The 22,865-nt window shown below is 42.6% G+C and overlaps 1 protein-coding gene across 2 annotated transcripts in view; it reads right to left on the reverse strand.

The window, feature by feature from the left end:
* Window positions 1-22,865, reverse strand: part of LOC140713690 (genetic suppressor element 1-like) — a 245,352-nt gene that overhangs the window by 7,551 nt on the left and 214,936 nt on the right. For both annotated transcript variants that reach the window (XM_073024082.1, XM_073024083.1), the window contains exons 13-14: window positions 13,744-14,088; window positions 11,031-11,243 (exon numbers count right to left, since the gene is read on the reverse strand). In XM_073024082.1, coding sequence (XP_072880183.1) covers window positions 11,031-11,243; window positions 13,744-14,088 — 558 coding nt within the window. The remainder of the gene's footprint in view (window positions 1-11,030; window positions 11,244-13,743; window positions 14,089-22,865) is intronic.

Below are 22,865 nucleotides of genomic sequence, written 5' to 3' on the forward strand. Positions count from 1 at the left end.
TTATAAATATCAAAATGTGAATCATGGATCATCTGAGATACACCACATGAAGTTTGGCTATATTAGCACAGAAACAGTAGTATGTGGGGTCACAGTGAGATTGGAGTGAAGAATATTACAGCATTGGAAACAATTAATCTAATATTACAACAATGACTTGCATTTATGTATCTAAGTATCATTTTAAGGTCAGAACAAAATAAGTTATTTTGCAGGAAAATAAAATGGAACAAAATTGACACAGCCAAATAAGTAGTTAATAGGAAAAACAAGTAATTAGCAGCGATAGAAGGTTCCACTGAAATGCTATTAAGCAGCAACCTCTCTACAGTAACTTGCTCACCAATGTCCAATTTAGGTTTCAAAACTGCTCAGCTCTGAGTTTACCACAGCCCTAGTCCAACATGGACCAAGTAACTGAACTTCAGAATTCCAGAGTTATGTGAAAGTAATTGACCTCATTGAGGCTACATTTGATAGAACAGCATCAAGGAGCTCTGGTGAAACTGAAGTCAAGGGTCCTGAAGGGAGAACACCTTAAGTCGTTGGCTGCAGTCATCTCTCACACAAGATGGTTGACGTTGTTGGAGGTCAGTCATCCCAAACCCAGCAGATCACTGAAGGAATTTCTCAGTGCTGTCTCTAAGACTCAAGCACACTCAGATGGTTCATTAATGACCTTACTTACATGATAAGTTCTCAAGAGATGTTTGTTGATGATTATGCATTGTAAGAAAGAAGGGAAGGAAGGAAGGATGGGAAGAAAGGGATGGTGGAGGGGGGGGGAAGGAAGGAAGGGTGAGAAGGGAATTTAAGCGAAGGGAGGAAAGTGCTAAGACCATGAAAATATTTGAATACATATAAGAAAGAGAACTTTAAACTTAGGACATTCTTGAACTAGGAACCCATATGGAAAGTACAGTAGTGAATATTGAGCAAATGAAGAAACTTAAAAAATGCCACTGGAATATGTAACTGAAGGGCACAATGATATGCAAAATAAGAAGCAACTATACATAGGTCTTTGAGAGTCTGGAGAAAGGCTGGTTGCCGATTGCGCGAACTTTAGTGACAATCACTAATAGGTAAGAGTGGGTCTAGGTGGAACATATAGCAGAACAATGTTGATGTGCTGATGTGTTTTAGTGCTTTCAACCAAACTAATGGTTACAAAACTATTGAGAATGAAGAAGAAAGATATACTAATGCCACTGTTATGGAAGATGCCCGAAGTTATTTTGATAATGATTGTTTCATTTCTTTGGAAGGATGACAAATCTCATTGGAGAAATTGAACTGTCCATTTGTAAGAAAAATAGGCATACATTTAAGAGGCAAAGATACTGATAAAGAACATACACTCAGGTGGCCACTTTATTAGGTACAAGAGTGGAACCTGGAGTGGTTTTTGCTGCTGTAGCCCATTCACTTCAAGGTTGGTGTGTTTTGCATTCAGCGATGTTCTTCTGTACTCTACTGTTGTAATGCCTGGTTATTTGAGTTACTGTTGCCTTTCTGTCTGCTTGAACCAGTCTGGCCATTCTCCTCTGACTTCTCTCATTAACAAGGCGTTTTCATCCACAGAGATGCCACTCTGAATGTTTTTTGTTTCTTGCACCATTCTCTGCAAACTCTAAAGATGATTGTGTGTGAAAATCCCAGGGGATCAGCAGTTTCTGAGCTACTCAACCTACCCTTTATGGCACCAACAATCATTCCACAGTCAAAATCACTTAGATCTGATGTTTGGTCTGAACAACAACTGAACCTCTTGATCATGTCTGCATGAGTTGCTGCCACATGATCAGCTAATAAGATATTTGCATTGGCAAACAGGTGTCCAGCTGTACCTAATAAAGAAGACACTCAGTGTGTATTCATGTTTGCAAATATTTATGGAAATCAAAGCAAAGGGTTAGAGTACAGCAATGCAGACAAAAGACGGCTATCAAAATTAACATGTGCTTCTCTGTGTAGTCTCCGTGTGATGACAAACTTAAGACAATGCATCCAGGGCAAAACGTTTCAAGAAACACAAGTTCAAAATTGTAGATGTCTGAATTTATTTTCTGCACAGTAAGCTATTTCAGCCGTGATACTCAAGTTGGTTTGTTCTTTTCTTAATGTATGATAGTTTTAGATGATGAATGAGGTCTTCAAAGTTGATACATCTTAAGTTGTCTGTGTTCAACAATCTGCCAATGTCATAAAACACACTATAAAATTAAACCTATTAACCTGAGGTCAGCAACCGATGATTGATGCATTAAGATAACTGCACTGCTCCAAAGAGCGCTATATGAGGTCAGTCTTATCCTCAGTCATTAGGCTCTATAATGAGTCAACCTATAGCCGGGGAAGTGATGGCCCCCTCCTGCTAGACTGTTTGAGGTAACTTATTGTTTTTATCCATTCTTACTTCTCTTCTAATATTTGTATATCTGTGCACTTGTAATGCTACTGTGACACTGTAATTTCCTTTGGGATCAATAAATTATCTGTCTATCTCAGCAAACTGTGGAAGCTGCTGATATAATCAGAAATGAACTGACTATGAACAGAGCAGAACATTGCTGTTCCAAATGAGTGACAACAGAAGAAGTAGCCAAACTTAGCCTAGTGTCTAAACATGAGAGCGTAGCTAACTGCTTAACTATACCTTGGAGCAGAATAGGATTTCTGTTAACTGTTTATGAAAGAAATACCTAATGATGTTTTTGTGGTCTTGTGCCAAATAAAATAACATGATGACTGATACCTAGGTTGACCACCGATTTACCAGAAACTGATGGTTCTTTTAATTTGGATGAAATTATGAGATGTAGTTTACCGGGTGGCCACCAGATGGCACCATGTGTAATGCATGCAGCACCATTTGAGGCGAGACTCATTTTGACAAAAGCACAATATTTTTATTAGCTACATTGCACTTGTTGGTGATAGTCCCAATATCTTGTTCTTACTTTTACTTATTTTACATAAATTTAACCCTAGCTATGGCTACTAAGATAATTTTAAGTACTAGTGGCGGTGTCAAATGTATACTTCAGTCCATATCAATACAAAGTTGAAGTGTTGAAAAAACTGGACCGAGGTGTTTCTCTGCGTAAGCTGTGTGACTTACTGTATATGGCATTGGTTCATGATATAAAGCACCAAAGAGTAAAAAAATGCAATTCTACGCAAACAGTGATTTGCTAAAGCAAATGAACATTAGAAAAGCTATGAAAGTCGGTAAGAGCATGATCGAGTGATGATTGAATGTTTCACCAGCATCAGTGATGGAGTCGATTTCTCAGGCAGTTATGTTAATGAACCAAGCTAAGTTATTCCATAACATACTTGTGACTATAGTGAAGGATGGCTTCAAAGGTTTAAGAAGCGACATGAAATTTCTATTTGCATAAAGTGTGTGGAAAAAAACTGTCTGCAAACCATGAAGGAGCTACCAAGTATGTGGACAAATTTGCGAAGTTCATAGCTAATGGAAACCTCGGTCCTGACTGAGCGTATAATACAGATGAAACTGCATGATACTGGTGGTGCACACCTAGGAAGACATTAGCAACAGAAGACGAAGAAGATCCCACAAGATTCAAATGATCTAAGGAGAGAGTTACCATTTTAGGTTGCTCCAATGCAGCAGGTACTTACCATTAGTGATCTAAAGAAGTAAATGCCCTATCGCCTTGAAAGGTGTTAAAATTTACCCGGTAACATATGAACAAATAAAAATGGCTGGATTACCAGCAATATCATAAACAAGAGAACATCTGCAGATGCTGGAAATCAGAGCAACACACACAAAATGGTGGAGGAACTCAGCAGGTCAGGGAGCACCAATGGAAAAAAGTACAATTGACGTTTTGGGCCGTGACCCTTTGGCAGGACTGGAGAAAAAACAGCTGAGGAGTAGATTGAAGAGGTGGGGGAGAGAAACAGCAGGAGATAGGTGAAACTTGGAGAGGGAGAGATGAAGTAAACAGCTAGGAAGTTGATTGGTGAAGGAGACAGAAGGCCATGGAAGAAAGATGAAGGGGGGGGGTGGAGGAGCACCAGAGGGAGGCGATGGGTAGGCAAGGAGATAAGATGAGAGAGGGACAAGGTGATAGGAAATGGTGAAGGGTGGGTGGAGGCATTACTGGTAATTTGAGAAATTAATGTTCATGCCATCAGGTTGGAGGCTACCCAAACGGAACATAAGGTGTTGTTCCTCTAACCTAAGTGTGGCCTTATCCCGACAGCGGAGGAGGTCATTGATGGACATATGGGAATGAGAATGGGAAGTGGAATTAAAATGGGAGATCCCGTTTGTTCTGGCAGATAGAGCATAGATGCTTGGTAAAGCGGTCTCCTAATCTGCGTCGGGTCTCACTGATAAACAAGAGGCCATACCAGGAGCACCGAACACAGTATATAACCCCAACAGACTCACAGGTGAAGTGTCGCCTCACCTGGAAGGGCTGTTTGGGGACCTGAATGGTAGTGAGGGCGGTCTATAGGCAGATGAACCAACATTATGTTAGAGTAGTTGAAAAAATATTTTGTGCCAAAAGCCAGAGCAGATTACACATTTGTAGGGCTACCCGAAGATTGAAAAGTTTTTCTTATTTTGGGTAACTGTTCAGCTCACCCCAAAGCTGAACTCCTGTGTAAGAATAATGTTTTTCCAGTCTATTTACCACCAAACTGTGCATCGCTTATCCAACCCCAAGACCAAGATATACTGTGTTCTCTAAAGGCCCAGTATCACTTGCTTTTCATGAGACATCTGTTAGATGAGGTGAATGCTGACAATTCTGTACCGACATTTACTAAAGAACATGCAGTATGTTCTTTGGTTCATTGCTCGAGGGTGGGAGAAGGTAGAACCTTTAACACTAAAGAATGGCTGCCTGCCTCGATGTTTGATAATGCGCCTGTAGAAACCCTTGATGAAGATTTTACAGGATTTCGTGTACCAAAGGAGAAAGTAGTTGTTCGTGATTTGCTTGTCTATGTAAAAAGTTTTACAGGTCCTGCTTTCAAAGATATAACAAGTAATCTTAATGAAGAAAATCTATGTGAATGAATGATTGTCGATAATGTCGAGGTTCCGCATGGAAGGTTAGTTAGGAAGGTTCAGTCGTTAGGTATTAATATTGAAGTAGTAAAATGGATTCAACAGTGGTTAGATGGGAGATGCCAGAGAGTAGTGGTGGATAACCGTTTGTCAGGTTGGAGGCCGGTGACTAGTGGTGTGCCTCAGGGATCTGTATTGGGTCCAATGTTGTTTGTCATATACATTAATGATCTGGATGATGGGGTGGTAAATTGGATTAGTAAATTGGTGGTAAATTGGATTAGTAAGTATGCAGATGTTACTAAGGTAGGTGGATAATGAAGTAGGTTTTCAAAGCTTACAGAGAGATTTAGGCCAGTTAGATGAGTGGGCTGAGCAATGGCAGATGGAGTTTAAAGCTGATAAGTGTGAGGTGCTACATTTTATGGTAGGAATAATCCAAATAGGACATACATGGTCAATGGTGGGGCATTGAAAAATGCAGTAGAACAGAGTGACCTAGGAATAATGGTGCATAGTTCCCTGAAGGTGGAATCTCATGTGGATAGGGTGGTAAAGAAAGCTTTTGGTATGCTGGTCTTTATAAATCAGAGCATTGAGTATAGGAGTTGGGATGTAATGTTAAAATTGTACAAGGCATTGGTAAGGCCGAATTTGGAGTATTGTGTACAGTTCTGGTCACCGAATTATAGGAAAGATATCAACAAAATAGAGAGAGTACAGAGAAGATTTACTAGAATGTTACTTGGGTTTCAGCACCTAAGTTTCAGGGAAAGGCTGAACAAGTTAGGTCTTTATTCTTTGGAGTGTAGAAGGTTGAGGGGGGACTTGTTAGAAGTATTTAAAATAATGAGGGGATAGATCAAGTTGACATGGATAGGCTTTTTCCATTGAGAGTAGGGGAGATTCAAACAAGAGGACATGATTTGAGAGTTAGGGGACAAAAGATTAAGGGTAACACGAGGGGGAATTTCTTTACTCAGAGAGTGGTAGCTGTGTGGAATGAGCTTCCAGTAGAAGTGGTAGAGGCAGGTTCGGTATTGTCATTTAAAGTAAAATTGGATAGGTATATGGACAGGAAAGGAATGGAGTGTTATGGGCTGAGTGCAGGCCAGTGGGACTAGGTGAGTGTAAGCGTCGGTATGGACTAGAAGGGCCGAGATGGCCTGTTTCCGTGCTGTAATTGTTATATGGTTATATTATATGGTTTTAATGAAACACCTGCTGGGCATCACCTTACAGTCTGGGAAATTATAGACAGTGTTCTGAATGCTGATAAGAATACTGCAAGGGATGAAGATTTCAGTGATGATAATGAAACAGAAAAAAGCTGAAAGATTTACTATTGACAAGTTAACTGAGTTGTTGGGTGATTTAATCAAAGGGTTAGAGAAATGTACCTTCATGATGGAACAAGAGCTGATGAATTTTTATTTGATGCAAGAAACATTACACAAGGAGAGATCAAAACACATGAAACAACATCGTCTAGATGAAATATTTAAAAAGATAACCAAGAAGTAACATTCTTTGTAAGCATAGTAATTAATAATTTACATTTAATTTTTGTTTAATTAATAATCCTTTTTTATGCTTCTGCAGTCCATTTTTGCCATTATTATTGTGTGATCTCTTTTAATCCGGCAAGGCACAGGAACCAAGGTTTACAGAAAATTGGTGGTCAACCTGTACTTCATAAATTTATTAGAACCATAACTAAAGTTTTAAAACGTCAGGGAAGAAAAGGAGGTTGGAGAATTGACATGGGCGAAGGGAAAATATGACTTATTTGAAATGTAACAGAATGATAGCAGTTGTGAAAAGATGTGAAGAGAGGGAAAAGATAGTTCACAATATTCGATAGCAGAGCAACCAAGATGGATATACAGTTCATCTGAGAGAAGATGAACTTGGAGAGTCTATAAATGAAAAAAGGAAAGTAATTGGAAAAGGATGAAAGTTTAGGGCTAGGAATCAAACATGTTTAAATTGAAACTTCTAACCAAATTTGCTTTGGTGTGCAAGGTAAAGAAATGAGACAGAGAAAGCCAATTAAATAAATGATTTTTATGATTCCTAAACAGTAATTACATTTCCTTCATTAAAAACAGAAACTGTTGAAAACACTTAGTTCCTGAAATGTTAAATTGGTTTCTCTCTGTGGAGATGCAATCTGGCGAGAGTGTTTCCAACATTCCCTGCTTTTACCCCCATCCTTCCCTTTCTTCTCTTTCCCTGAGTTCTAATGAAAGCTCATTGACTGTGGCATTAACTCTGTATCTCTTTCCACAGATGCTAATTGACTTGTGTTTTCCTTTCAGATTTCTGGCTACTGCAGTTTCTTCTACCGTTAAACTTCTGTGCTGTTAATGCATGGTAATCAGACAGAATTTATATTTTGATATCATGTTTTGTGTGTAATGAACAAAAATGAAGAACACAATTCTGGGTAGAAATGGGATGAAAAACCAGAGTTGTGCATGATAATGTTATTGGTGAAATTGTTTTCACTCTGGAAGCTAATTTTCTGAACCTTGTCCAGTATTTAAATAAGCAAATAACTGCTATGGTAGAAGAACATGATCCCAAACAAGGAAATCACTTCCAATAATAAATCCATTTTCAAGTAGATTGTAAAGTAGGATTGCTTCAATTCCTGTTGATGTTTACACAAAGCACCAGCATGAATATAAACATCTTTATCATCATGTTCACATAGTAATAGGGGTCTTGCTTATGTTTGCTTTAAAATCAGGGAAACATGCTTTTAAATCAAGGAACAGATTAGCTAATGTGGCTTCCAAAATCAGTACATATTGATATGATATTATGGATTTGTTGCTATTTCTATTTAATTGCATTTATAGATACCAAAAGAAAGCAAACGATGATACATTTTATTAACTGAAGTTTTTAAGTAATTGAAATTAATAGATTATGCTGAACTTCATTCAGAATACACCTGAACTGAAACAAAGATAAAACCTAAAAATTTTAAGCCTTATACAGTATATGCTTCAAAACTGCAATAATGTTAATTATTATAGTAATCCAAAGTAAAATACCACAGATGGTTTAAGTCTGAAATAAAACATAAAGTGCTATAAATGCTTATTAGGTCAGTCAGTATGTGGAGAGAGAAAACCAGTTAATCTTTGAGGTCAACGATCTTACTACTTCTTTATGTTTCTCTGTTTATATAAAAAGGAAAGTGCTGAGGTGGATTGGAAGAAAATGAGTAATTTTCTCGGTGAAACCAGGAGAGAAGACTTTTGGCTAAAGAAATGGCATGAATGCAGAGGGACAAATGAAGAGCTCAGCAAATGAATTTCAATGAAGTGATGTAAAGGGGGATGAAGTTGGAGTCTGATTGTTTATGGGGAAGCGTCATAAAGAAGGTGAACACATGGCAATGGGTGAGATTGGGAGGAGAGATGGGGTCATGATGAGATGAAGAGGAACAAAGATTCAGGAGCGTTGTTGAAACTTGTGATCTCTGGCACCTAAAAATAATAAAAAAACTGCCTTTTGTTACAGTATCAAATGGAGGAAACAATGAAAGGCATTTGAGGACTAGGACAGTTTGAAAAAGAATGAGGCAGTGTTGGTGAAGAGCATGTTTGATTGCAGATCTGGGGATTGACTAAACAGCAATTTGAGAAGCACCTGGAAAACTGGAAGAGTCTGAATCCATATGAAATAAGGCAGAAATGGAGGCATTTTCTAAGAAAAGAATATGGCTAATGGAGTGTGATTTGCTAGATATATGATCTATGAAATGAAAATAAATAGAAGTCAATGAGCAAAGCAAAAGATTTAAACAAAATCCCTTCAGAATGAAAAGCAGACTTCCTTACTGTATATATTCCTGGAAGAGAATAGGCAGTAAATTAACCAGTAATCCAGGAACAAAATACTGCAGAGGATGGAAATTTGAAATAAATTAATAAGTGCTAAAAAGACCATCCCTGGACGATGAATGTGTTTTGTTTTGATATACGTCCATAAGTTGACGTTGTCTGTCAGAAAATAAACACAAATCACTCAATATGGTAACCATATCTTCAATCATTATAATGAATGGCATCAAAGGACATAAGACTGATAAGAAAGAACAAATACAAAAATTGAATGGAAAGGAAACTAGCTCTGCTAATCGTAGGAACAAAATTAGGTATGCATGTTGGACTGTTGAATGTAATAATATTATGAGAGCTCATTCATATACAGTTAGCCATTAACTAGCTGTTCTTAACCCAAGTGTAATTCCTTAGTTGGTAGCTTAGAACCAGAATTAACATTTCAGGCCAGTAAGGTCCATAAGCTGAAACGTGAATACTTTTGCTGCAGATGCTGAGTGACCTGTTAAGATCATCACCACTTTTATTTCCATGTTAAGGTATGTATTATTTAACAAAATACCAGAAAAACGTAGGATTTCAAGAGGTTAAATGCTGCTCTTCTCTGGTATTTTAAATATGTGGATATTACACCCCTTATGGATTATTGACATAATTGGAAACAGAAAAGTGAACTTCTGAAGCACTGCTTAAGTGCTTCCAATGCCATTAATCATCCTTCTATTTCTACAGGCTGTCAACCGAGCTCACTTCTAATTGTTTAAAGATTAGATGAATTAGCATTTTGAACACAGAAATTCATTTTGTTTCCCGACAAAAGGCAAACTTTGACACTGCTTATCATTCTTTCACTACCTCTCAAATTGAAAGATTGAACAGGTTAGTGGATTTCTTGCTTCTTTGGCAGGCTTACATTGCTCCTTGTATGAAGCAGCATTTTGAAAATATCTGGTATTTCATGCCTGTCAAACATGGATTATAAACGATTTTCTCTTCCACTGGGATCAAACATACAGAATTTAATTCACAAGCTGAATGGAATGGACCAGCACTAAGCACTGACCATTTCATTATTTTTCCTTGGTGAACCTCCAAATATTTCTGAACAAATGCACACTGTATCCTCAAATGACAGCACCTGAATGGTTGTTGCCTCCAGCTACTCTGCTAAATTTCTAAGCAAAACTGCTGAGACATTGCAATCAGACTGGAAATGAAGACTCTTAAAAACTATGCCCAGAGTCCATCTCCTATCATTATGTAGTAACGTATTATATACAGTAGTAGTATCATTGCATAGTCTACCTCTGAAATTCATGACATTGATTTAAGAAGGTAAAGAACAGCAATTTTTTCATCTTTTTAAAAAATTTATCTATGGATGATGTATTTTCGGGTAGCATTCTTTTGCAGAGATCCATGAATCAGGGACAGAGGTCATGAGCCCCTATCGAATGCAGCAAGCCCAGTGGAAGTCGAAACTTGAGACCAGAATAGTTCAATGTACAAATCCTAGAAGGAGTCACTCAGTGGATCCCAGATGAGTCACCCATGTCAGAAGGTGTGAAGCTGACTGACTCTAGGGCTGAGCTGGCTAACACTCGGAATGTGAGAAAGGAACAAAATCCAGAGAAGGGGTTGGCTTGCAGAAGTTTGTAACTGAAGGAGCGTCCCAAACACCAAACATTTTTCAGGGTTTTGCTTTCTCAATTAACCACAGATGTACTGTCAGAAAGCTCAGGTTTGGCGAAAGTGGAGCATGAGTGGTGCACGCACTTTGTTGCTGTTCTCATTGGATCCTGTTTTCCAGTTTATGAATGGACTGTTACCTGGAATATACACCCGGACCATCCATCCAAAGATGGTAGATGCCATTCTATCTATATAAATAGGTGTTAAGTAACCCATTATTATTTTCACGCCACTATCATCTCTCTTCTGTGAGGAGTGAGCTAAATCTGACCCTAACAATTCCATTGCGCTATAATTTCCAGAAAAATGTATCATTTAAATTTGACATAAAACAGAACCTAACTTTGGATATGACACACAATTGCACATAAATTAGTTGGACGAGTTGGTTAATTTAGTATCTTCTCTCATCTTACCTTCGAAGTATTCTTGGTAGGCTTCAAGAACAGCTGTCACACCTTTCCACTTTGGCTGCTGATCTACTTCTTCCTCACTGTCTAGTCCATCGGGCTGAGGGCCAACTTGTCTGCTCTGATGGAACATCTGAAATACTTGCTGTTTTAGTTTGTCACACAATGACAAACTCTGAACCGATGAGTTATAGCCCCTGTCACTGTGCTGATCAACCACTAGAAAATTAACACACAAATTGACAATTCAGTTATCAGAATGCTACATTTTGCAAATGTTAAATTTGATTAACATGATGTTACACTTTGAAGAGAAATAAGTCTAAATTCAATATCATAATTAACATGGACTCAGGTTCTGAGTGAGTGAGAGAGAAATGACAACATAGGAACAATCCTCAGCCTAATAATCAATAAATTCTTTAGAAATGGACATAAATGAGTGAAATATGCATCAATTTAAACTACTATGTAAGCACATGGTTGAATCATTTAAAGCTGGCCCGCATTACTTTGTTCTGACTTCAAAACTTTTGCACAATCTTGTTGCACACAGCTAGGGGTGCACTAGAACTAGAAGGCTTTCCCTTAGAGAGTAGCATCACTGGGAGAAAAGAGAAAAGTGACATAGAGAACACATCAAAGATGAGGGATGAAGATGGTAAGATCACACCCATTAGGATTTTCAGGAGATCCATAATGAAGAAGAATATATGAGACTCCTGCATTTCAGTAAGGGCACACCAGACAGCCAAAGCAGATGAAACAGCAATCTCAGAGCTGATGAGGACAGCTTGGTTAGAAGATATGAAAATGTCCATGGGCACCATGATTTGATCTTTAACATAGGAATGTGGATAGAGGAAGGCCTAATAGAAGCTTGTGTAAATATTAGATAAGATTTACTGGGATATGGAGGAAAAAATAAATGGTTTGGGATTCTTCTCAATGGAATTTGAAGAATGAGAGGCAATTTAATTTTTTAAGATTACAAGATAGAAGTCACCTTGAGCTTCCAGTTGCACATCACTTTAATTCTCTATCAGACTCCCATTCCTACAGTACTTGGCTGAGGAAAAGTACATAATTTTGTGTCTGGACATAACTGCAACCTTTTGTGCCCCACAATTTCAAATAACTTGCTTCTTCTGTTTTTTTTCCAGAAATGGCCAATTCTTTTGTAAAGTTATCCATCTGTGCTGTTAACTCCATGTCTGTGAGGAGAGGTAATCTGTCTGATCTCCTGTTTGCCTGTACTTCCACTCTTTTCAGGTCTCAGCATCAGCTCAGGCTTGCATTTTACAGGTTTCTCACTCTCCCTAACTGGCTTTACTAATCTATCCGCCAAATTACACTGGTAAACAATGGAATTACTTCAGCAATCCTGACCTCACCCTATTGGATGTGCTACCTTTGCCCTATCTAACACCCCAATGTCTGGCTCTTTGTTCCTTAAAAGGAACTCACTAACTTATTTTCTTACTTTCCCAGTTTCGACAAAAGGTATTTGACTAGAAACATTAATTATTTTTCTCTTTCCACAAGTGCATCATGACCCACTGAGTATTTCCAGCATTTTTTGTTTTCAATTCAGATTTTCAGCACCAGCAGATTTTCCTTTTCTATTTCAGAGTTTGGATTTTGACTCTTGAAGTCATAATGATGTTTACAGATGAGTGAAAGGCCAGAAATGGGGAAGGATATTTATCAGAGGGTTGTAAGGCTGAAGAAGATTAGAAGATATGCAGCATTGAATCCATAAAGGAATTTGAAAACAAAGATGATAATTTTAAAATTTAGGCATATTAACGAAGCCAGTGTAGACCAGATACTGAAGGTGATGGGTAAGGGAGGAGCGTGAATTAGGAAAAGAGGAGCAAGTTTTTGGAAGGTAGGACATTGTCTAGAGGACACCCACTATGCTTTGGGATAGTTTGTATAGCAATAAAGACATGGGTGAGGATTTCAGCAGCAGATGAATGGATGGAGGGATGGAATCAACTGATATTGCAAAGGTGGAAGAAGGTGGCATGAGTGATAACGTAGATGCATGACTGGATGTTCAAATGCAACTCTGAATTTATGAAGAGTCTAATGCAGTTTTAGACAACTGCCAGCAGCAAACAGAATAGGGAGTTGGGGACCAGGGATCTTTGTTTTGATCCTTGTAGATTTAGTATTTTTAAAATTATTTCCCTGACTATTTTCTTAGCCTTTCAATACCACATATCATTAACGCCTAAGGCAAAATAGTGATCAGAATACATGACACAAATTAGAATTCAAACGTTAATATGGTTGTATTAAATTTAATTTTTCACTCATTAGTAAATTCTACTAAAAGCTCTGAGCAGTGCTGGTGACTTACTGTTGCCAGAATTTGACAATTCACTGCCTCCAATATTTTTAATGCAAATTGCACAGCTTTATCCCCAATCTCTGGAAATGACGTTTTCTATAGAACATCATCTTATAGAGTTTTCACAGACCACCTGCATATTGATATTGGTGGCTGACTCAGCTTATTTTTTGTGGTGTTTCTTGCTGCCTAATAGTGGAATGTGACTGATAACAGTTGCTATATTTTAAAGGCTGATGATGATTGATGTTGCTGGAACCCAGAGAAAGGCTAGTGAAGGCATAAAGAAGGGCTGTACCTTTTAAGTAAACAAAGAAAAACTAGAAGCGCTATGCTTAAAATGATCTGTTACGTCATTACCGTTTGGTTGATCTGAAGCCTGTTGTTTAGTGCTTTCCAATTTAGACTCCTGGAACTCCTGCAAAAATGTACCCAGTTTGAATTTTTCATTCTGGTCATTTACTGTCCCAGAAGGTTCGGCCTCATCACTTGAGGTGCTGCCAGAATCTGCAGCTCCCAGCTTGTCAGATTTGTTCCCATTTACGTTGCTTGTGTGATCTTTTGACACAATCTCTGATGCTTCTGCTGTGAGCAGCGGCCTGTATTGCTCTGCTTGAGGCTGGGCCGACAGCTCTTCCTGACAGCAAGCAGTTGGAATGACTGAGGGATGACTGATGCTAGCCACATCTGGATAGCCAGGTGAATCTGCAAAATATAACAGATAATCTTTTTGCTTTTGAACATCTTTATGTAAGTTCAATTTCCTAGATGTAAATATACTAACAGCAACGTTATTCACATGTGGTGATATTCTATTATTCTACGTTGAATAGTTGAGCTGGTGAGTTTAAAGCAAACTTGACATAAAATCTGAAACAAGTGCCTGCAGGCATCAATTGTGAAGCTAGAAATGAAAACAAGCTGAATCGATTTATTATAAGATCAGATGGTTGGCCCATGTATTTTATATCCTTACTGAAAATTTAGCACTACCCACTTCAGTTAAGGTTAATTCAAATTGCCTGCATCCCATCAAAATTTTTCTACATGAGTGACTACAGAAACAAAATCACATTTACTATGCACAGCTGGGGAGCTGTCTCATGATGCGGGGACTCCAGATTGTCTGAATAATTCAATTCACTCAAGGGAGTTTTAACTTCTCAACACTCATAATGGTGTCACCAGTGGGCAGTAGCCCTGACAGTTTGGCAGTGCATTTGTTGTAGAAAAATTAACTCGTCTGCTTCATCGACATGTTAGCTTTGCATTTCCTGACCAATCCGTCTAGGAAGCTGAGATAGCAGAATGCAGTGCTGGATTTCAGCTTGAGTACTCAAAGACACATTTCAGTCATTACATTGTATGGATTCTGAAGCTACCCCTATTATAAAGGAAAATAAGTAGATACAACAAAGTTGCCCTCAATTAATTGTTGCCTTGCTGGTTGTAATATTAGGTGACAGAAGGACATCAAGGGAGATCATATTCCTTAATGACAGGAGGGAGAAACTGACTGACCACACCCAGAATGCATGGCTACAGGTGGATACAGCACGAGTATGATTCATTTCTCCTGGACTCAGTGTTGCAAACTGTTTAATATCCTCAGTGGATCAGAAAAGCCATTAGGCACAGTGGCATGTTTACCAATATTCTGATGTGCCTATCAGTCCAAGCACTACAGTCTGCTCTTTTATGTCAAGTCCAGCAGCAACCAATATTTATGCTCAGCTGCCCTTGGTGGTTAGTGGGGATGGTGCCAGATGACAAGCTGTTTTCAGTGCCAGTGCAAGAAATTAAGAGAAAACATTGAAAAGAGATTGGAAGGGCTTATCCTGGGCAGGAGTGACATGAGCTTGTAGGTTTTTAGACTAATGTTTGGACCACGGAAAAACGGATGAAGCTTCAAAGGCTATGACCAATGAATCACCAACAGTTTGCATACTGTGAGTACCATACTTACAAGAGTAGCTGAAATCCTTGCCTTGCACAGGAGAGACCCGCAGCTCCTTGCCTGCAGGGAACTGAAGAGGGCTTAAGAAGTTTGTAACTGATGTAATAGATGTAAGCACGGCCTTTAATCAATGTCCTCCCCCCTTTTAATTGTCACCTTTCCTCTGTCAGAACCCCACATGCTATCTATCCTCCTAATAATTGGTTTTGCCACTGTTTAGATGCTGTTGGGTCCTCACAGGCCCTAAAATCCCAAGGTGTTCAGCATAGGGATCTTGACAGCTGCCTCTACCTCTCCTGAGCCACAGGGCTTCGCTATATATAGGATTCTCAGAAAGGAAAGAAGATACAAGTTGCTAATTGCATAAGTTCCATTTCTTGTAATCAGATAAAAACAAATAGTTGACACAGCTTTCTGGTCAATTGCAATACATTCCTTGGTTGGAAAATGTGCTTTTAACTTAGGCGCAGCGGGAAAATATCACAATGAGAATTAAACATGGCATGCACAGATAGGTGTGAGACTGGTTTTAGTCTGTGGAAGAAGCAGAGGCTTTCACTTTGAGGTACCGTGGTGCTCTGGCAGCCACCTGAATGATGTGAGCTGCTGTTGCTTCTTCCTCCTCCACATTCTGCTGCTTCCCTCTGAAGGAGAAGTAGATAGGCACTTCAAAACAAGGTGGTGAAGCTTTCTGAGATTAGAGAGGAATGCAGAGTTGAAGTCACAATCAGATCAGTCTAACCTTATTAAAGGAAAGGGGCTCGAGGAGCTAGATTGCTCAATCTTGCTCGTAGTTCATATTTATATGCATGTTCCTTGTTCAATGAACATGCGTCTTCCCCAACAGACTGCAAGATGTTACAGTTTGCAGAGTAAAACCCTAATGTTCTGAGATACCCTGCCTGACTCACATTAAATTCTTCCAAAATATTTAAGGCATCCAAGCTATAATCGTGGCATTCCAGTGGATTACTGTTTTACAATTCTGGTCTTTGCCTGACACCTTCAGTGGATCATGTGCAATGTTTTCAGTGCAACCCAGCAGCCCACTTGTATGATTGAATACATTGATGAGGAGGTATGTTCCAGCTCATATCTAGGGATCTTGAACAGCCCTGGAGAAATGTTTTCCTGAGATTGTAGACCAACTGAGCGAGCTTTATAATTCCATCTTGATACCAGAATGCTTCTAGCTCCACATGAGTAAAATAAGCAACCCTCTGCAACTGTGGAAAAGCAACCAATGTCACTTAGCCATGTGCACTGTTATTTTGACTGATTTTTTCTGTGCCCAGCTGATCAATACTGGAGACCCTGCAAACAGCACATCCACCTGGTATACTGTAAGCAGCTGAAAAAATCCACTGTTGTTTCTGGTGGGGCCTTGGAATGATTCTGAAGCATGTAAGTTGAACGTTGTGGTCACTTTGACCGTCACCTGCAAAACATGCTCAACATGGCTTATCTGAGGAGTAGGCAAAAATTTAGTCTGAGCTTCCTGCCCCATTGTCATTGGAAATTGAGTCCTGCTGTACAGACCTTTTGCCTGTGAGTAGCTCAGCACTACTGAGCCTCTGAACAGCAAGAATAACCAAAGTTAGCACAAAAACTCATGTTTTTTCTTTGACAAGTTGCTTAGAACTAAGAAAGGAACATGTGTGAAGGGAATATTTCACAAATTAGTTAAGAAAACCACTGTGAAGCTGCAGTACTTATCTTCAGATTAACATATCAGTTCCTCAAGTCCATCGATGATCAATTTCTTATCACCATGGTTTCAGCACAGACTTTCAATGAATTTGGGAAGCCAATGTTAACTTCACAAACTGCTTTAAACACACTTTTAATGAACCATTAATATATTTCCCACCTCATGTTTTCTGAGACTATTTGCTGATCCCAGTCTGATAAGTTTGGTGGAAACAGGAAGTAGGTGATGCTTTTTCTCCTGGTACTGTCTGACTTGCTTAGAATTTCCACCATTTTCAGTTCTTCAGACAGCTTTAAGTCTCTGAAATGCCATCATCTTTTGGATTTAATCAACCACTAACTGCAACAGACTGCAGCAGGGTACTGACATAGGGAGGAGCTATGGTGAAAAATTTAAAATCAAAATATTGCTCAACAGGGAGGTGAATGCAATTTGGTGTGAATTAGGAGCAGCATAGTTCTGAATGATCTTATATTTATGGCAGATAAAAACAAGAGAGTTGGGTTAGGTGCCTATTGAACTCTCATATCTGGAGAAAAATGGGATTACTGTAGGTGAGTAGACTAAATAGATTAAAAATAGACTAGACCAGTAGAACTGATAAACAGAATTTACAACCTTAGCTGGAACCTCACTAGGCTTGATGCAGAGCTTGCAGTAATTTATAAAAAAAAACCATATCTTAGGGAACTTTGGAAAAATGTCAGGATCATTCAAAATCATGTTTCTGGAATGCACAGCCTGAGTACCATATCCTTAAATTGAGACTTTCTTAATGGATCTGAATTTAGACTGGAGGCAGGGTTTGATTGATGCAGAAGTGACAATTGGAGTTTATTGCCTGATGGAGCCCTGTAAATGTCCTGAGCAACATGAACAACAGCCCTTGCAATTATCACCATTTCATTATCATGACAAAAATCAAATCTGCCTTCATTTTATGTTCATATCAATCACTGAATTTACTAAAGATCATTAATAAAGAAACAAGTGAAATTATTATAATCTATAAACTGCTATTTGCAGTGATGCTATGACCTCTTCACAATGAGGCTGTCATTTTTTACTAACCAAATCGGACAGAGTAGCTTACAGCTCTTCTTGCATTAATCAACAGAATATAATTATCACAAATCTCTAAGACTACTCAGTGTGCTATATTAGTTTGCCCGCTTAGCTGCTAATCGCAAAAGTCATAACTTTATTGATCATTCTTACCAATCAAGATAAATACCTGCTGACACACAGGAATGCAAACACCAAGATTCCCATGCATACCTGTATATCAGTTTGTAGTTAAGTGTCTATTAAGTCACAATCATGTTATTCACATTGGAACTGGATTTATTGAGGGCCAGTATCAACTGATAACTAACTAACTCCGTATAAATGAAGAATTAGTAAACACTAAGGAGACCACTCAACCAAAACATTTTATACTGGATTCCAAAGAGTCTTTTATTGTGTCTGATGAAAATCAGTGAAAGCTTTCTCAATCAGTTGAAATAGTTAAGAGATGATTATAACAGCATTCTGAAATGGTACTAAATTTTTTTTGGTCACTAATTTATAATGGGGATATTTTCAGACAATGACATATATTTTAATTTCATCTGCTCAAATATGTTAAATAACCTGGAAGCAAGAGTATAATTTATGTGAAGCCATATTGTTTAACTATTGGAAATGACGCTGGAGTTCAGCAACTGCCCACATGTGAAACTCAATTGGTATTAACATTTAGTTCTTTAACGAGGTCCCCTTTTTGGTATTGGCAATTTTCTTTCTTATAATTAAACCTATTCATGAAAATTGAAAAGACAACTCAGTAACAGGCAAAAATTCTCAGCACTCCAACACCATGCAGGTAAAATAAGCATATCATTAATGTTTCAAGTTTGACATCAGTTTTCATGATGGTGATTTTTTATGCTATAAATGATCATACCTCCAGTGAGTGAAAAGATTCCTTAGATGTACAGGTTTCTCCTGCTATCCGAAAGTAGAGCATTCCTATGAAACCTTTTGTAAGCCAAAATGGCATAAAGTGAAGAAGCAATTACCATTAATTTATATGGGAAAAATTTTTGAGTGTTCCCAGACCTAAAAGTTTAAGAATAAGGAGTAGGCCATTTAGAATGAAGTTGAGGAAAAACTTTTTCACCCAGAGAGTTGTGGATCTATGGAATGCTCTGCCTCAGATGGCAGTGGAGGCCAATTCTCTGGATGCATTCAAGAAAGAGTTAGATAGAGCTCTTGAAGGGCCCAATGGCCGACTCCTGCACCTATTGTCTATTACACATAAAACATAAAATAACACTAACATATAGTAAAAGCAGGAATGATATGACAAATACACAGCCTATATAAGTAGAAATAATGTATGTACAGTGTAGTTTCATTTATGGAGGCAAGTTCAACGCATGCACAATGACTTTATTTCATTCACTCTGCTCTGCTCCCGCTGCTCGGGGTGCTCTGCACTCACTGCTCTGGGTGCTCTGCTGCCGCTGCTCTGGGTGCTCTGCTCCCGCTGCTCTGGGTGCTCTGCACTCGCTGCTCTGGGTGCTCTGTACTCGCTGCTCTGGGTGCTCTGCTCTCGCTGCTCTGGGTGCTCTGCTCTCACTGCTCTGGGTGCTCTGCACTCGCTGCTCTGGGTGCTCTGTACTCACTGCTCTGGGTGCTCTGCTCTCGCTGCTCGGGGTGCTCTGCACTCGCTGCTCGGGGTGCTCTGCACTCGCTGCTCTGGGTGCTCTGTACTCACTGCTCTGGGTTCTCTGCTCCCGCTGCTCGGGGTGCTCTGTACTCGCTGCTCTGGGTGCTCTGCACTCGCTGCTTGGGGTGCTCTGTACTCGCTGCTCTGGGTGCTCTGCTCCCACTGCTCGGGGTGCTCTGCACTCGCTGCTCAGGGTGCTCTGCACTCGCTGCTCTGGGTGCTCTGCACTCGCTGCTCGGGGTGCTCTGCACTCACTGCTCGGGGTGCTCTGGGTGCTCTGCACTCACTGCTCGGGGTGCTCTGCTCTCGCTGCTCGGGGTGCTCTGCTCCCGCTGCTCTGGGTGCTCTGCTCCCGCTGCTCGGGGTGCTCTGGGTGCTCTGCTCTCGCTGCTCGGGGTGCTCTGCTCCCGCTGCTCTGGGTGCTCTGCACTCGCTGCTCTGGGTGCTCTGCTCCCGCTGCTCGGGGTGCTCTGCTCCCGCTGCTCGGGGTTCTCTGCTCCTGCTGCTCTGGGTGCTCTGCTCCCACTGCTCGGGGTGCTCTGCACTCACTGCTCGGGATGCTCTGCACTCACTGCTCTGGGTTCTCTGCTCCCGCTGCTCGGGGTGCTCTGTACTCGCTGCTCTGGGTGCTCTGCTTTCGCTGCTCTGGGTGCTCTGCACTCGCTGCTTGGGGTGCTCTGTACTCGCTGCTCTGGGTGCTCTGCTCCTGCTGCTCGGGGTGCTCTGCACTCGCTGCTCTGGGTGCTCTGCACTCGCTGCTCTGCTCCCGCTGCTCGGGGTGCTCTGCTCCCGCTGCTCTGGGTGCTCTGCTCCCGCTGCTCGGGGTGCTCTGGGTGCTCTGCTCTCGCTGCTCGGGGTGCTCTGCTCCCGCTGCTCTGGGTGCTCTGCACTCGCTGCTCTGGGTGCTCTGCACTCGCTGCTCTGGGTGCTCTGCTCCCGCTGCTCGGGGTGCTCTGCTCCCGCTGCTCGGGGTTCTCTGCTCCTGCTGCTCTGGGTTCTCTGCTCCCGCTGCTCGGGGTGCTCTGTACTCGCTGCTCTGGGTGCTCTGCTTTCGCTGCTCTGGGTGCTCTGCACTCGCTGCTTGGGGTGCTCTGTACTCGCTGCTCTGGGTGCTCTGCTCCTGCTGCTCGGGGTGCTCTGCACTCGCTGCTCTGGGTGCTCTGCACTCGCTGCTCGGGGTGCTCTGCTCCCGCTGCTCGGGGTGCTCTGCACCCGCTGCTCTGGGTGCTCTGCACTCGCTGCTCGGGGTGCTCTGCACTCGCTGCTCTGGGTGCTCTGCACTCGCTGCTCGGGGTGCTCTGATCCCGCTGCTCGGGGTGCTCTGCACCCGCTGCTCTGGGTGCTCTGCACCCGCTGCTCTGGGTGCTCTGCACTCACTGCTCGGGGTGCTCTGGGTGCTCTGCACTCGCTGCTCGGGGTGCTCTGCTCCCGCTGCTCTGGGTGCTCTGCTCCCGCTGCTCGGGGTGCTCTGGGTGCTCTGCTCCCGCTGCTCGGGGTGCTCTGGGTGCTCTGCTCTCGCTGCTCGGGGTGCTCTGCTCCCGCTGCTCTGGGTGCTCTGCTCCCGCTGCTCGGGGTGCTCTGCTCTCGCTGCTCAGGGTGCTCTGTACTCGCTGCTCGGGGTGCTCTGTACTCGCTGCTCGGGGTGCTCTGCACTCGCTGCTCGGGGTGCTCTGGGTGCTCTGCACTCGGTGCTCGGGGTGCTCTGCTCCCGCTGCTCTGGGTGCTCTGCTCCCGCTGCTCGGGGTGCTCTGGGTGCTCTGCTCCCGCTGCTCGGGGTGCTCTGGGTGCTCTGCTCTCGCTGCTCGGGGTGCTCTGCTCCCGCTGCTCTGGGTGCTCTGCTCCCGCTGCTCGGGGTGCTCTGCTCTCGCTGCTCGGGGTGCTCTGTACTCGCTGCTCGGGGTGCTCTGTACTCGCTGCTCGGGGTGCTCTGTACTCATTGCTCTGGGTTCTCTGCACTCGCTGCTCGGGGTGCTCTGCTCCCGCTGCTCTGGGTGCTCTGCTCCCGCTGCTCGGGGTGCTCTGGGTGCTCTGCTCCCGCTGCTCGGGGTGCTCTGGGTGCTCTGCTCCCGCTGCTCGGGGTGCTCTGCTCCCGCTGCTCGGGGTTCTCTGCTCCCACTGCTCGGGGTGCTCTGTACTCGCTGCTCGGGGTGCTCTGCTCTCTCTGCTCGGGGTGCTCTGTACTCATTGCTCTGGGTTCTCTGCTCCCGCTGCTCGGGGTGCTCTGCACTCGCTGCTCTGGGTGCTCTGCTCCCACTGCTCGGGGTGCTCTGCTCTCGCTGCTCTGGGTGCTCTGCACTCGCTGCTCGGGTTGCTCTGCTCTCTCTGCTCGGGGTGCTCTGTACTCATTGCTCTGGGTTCTCTGCTCCCGCTGCTCAGGGTGCTCTGCACTCGCTGCTCTGGGTGCTCTGCTCCCACTGCTCGGGGTGCTCTGTACTCGCTGCTCTGGGTTCTCTGCTCCCGCTGCTCTGGGTGCTCTGCACTCGCTGCTCGGGGTGCTCTGGGTGCTCTGCTCCCGCTGCTCTGGGTGCTCTGCACTCGCTGCTCGGGGTGCTCTGGGTGCTCTGCTCCCGCTGCTCGGGGTGCTCTGCACTCACTGCTCGGGGTGCTCTGCTCCCGCTGCTCGGGGTGCTCTGCACTCACTGCTCTGGGTGCTCTGCTCCCGCTGCTCTGGGTGCTCTGCACACACTGCTCGGGGTGCTCTGCACTCGCTGCTCTGGGTGCTCTGTACTCGCTGCTCTGGGTGCTCTGCTCCCGCTGCTCGGGGTGCTCTGCTCCCGCTGCTCGGGGTGCTCTGCACTCGCTGCTCGGGGTGCTCTGGGTGCTCTGCACTCGCTGCTCGGGGTGCTCTGCTCCCGCTGCTCTGGGTGCTCTGCTCCCGCTGCTCGGGGTGCTCTGGGTGCTCTGCTCCCGCTGCTCGGGGTGCTCTGGGTGCTCTGCTCTCGCTGCTCGGGGTGCTCTGCTCCCGCTGCTCTGGGTGCTCTGCTCCCGCTGCTCGGGGTGCTCTGCTCTCGCTGCTCGGGGTGCTCTGTACTCGCTGCTCGGGGTGCTCTGTACTCGCTGCTCGGGGTGCTCTGTACTCATTGCTCTGGGTTCTCTGC

The sequence above is a fragment of the Hemitrygon akajei genome, chromosome 20 (genome assembly GCF_048418815.1).
Source record: "Hemitrygon akajei chromosome 20, sHemAka1.3, whole genome shotgun sequence".
In the NCBI taxonomy this organism is placed as follows: domain Eukaryota; kingdom Metazoa; phylum Chordata; class Chondrichthyes; order Myliobatiformes; family Dasyatidae; genus Hemitrygon; species Hemitrygon akajei.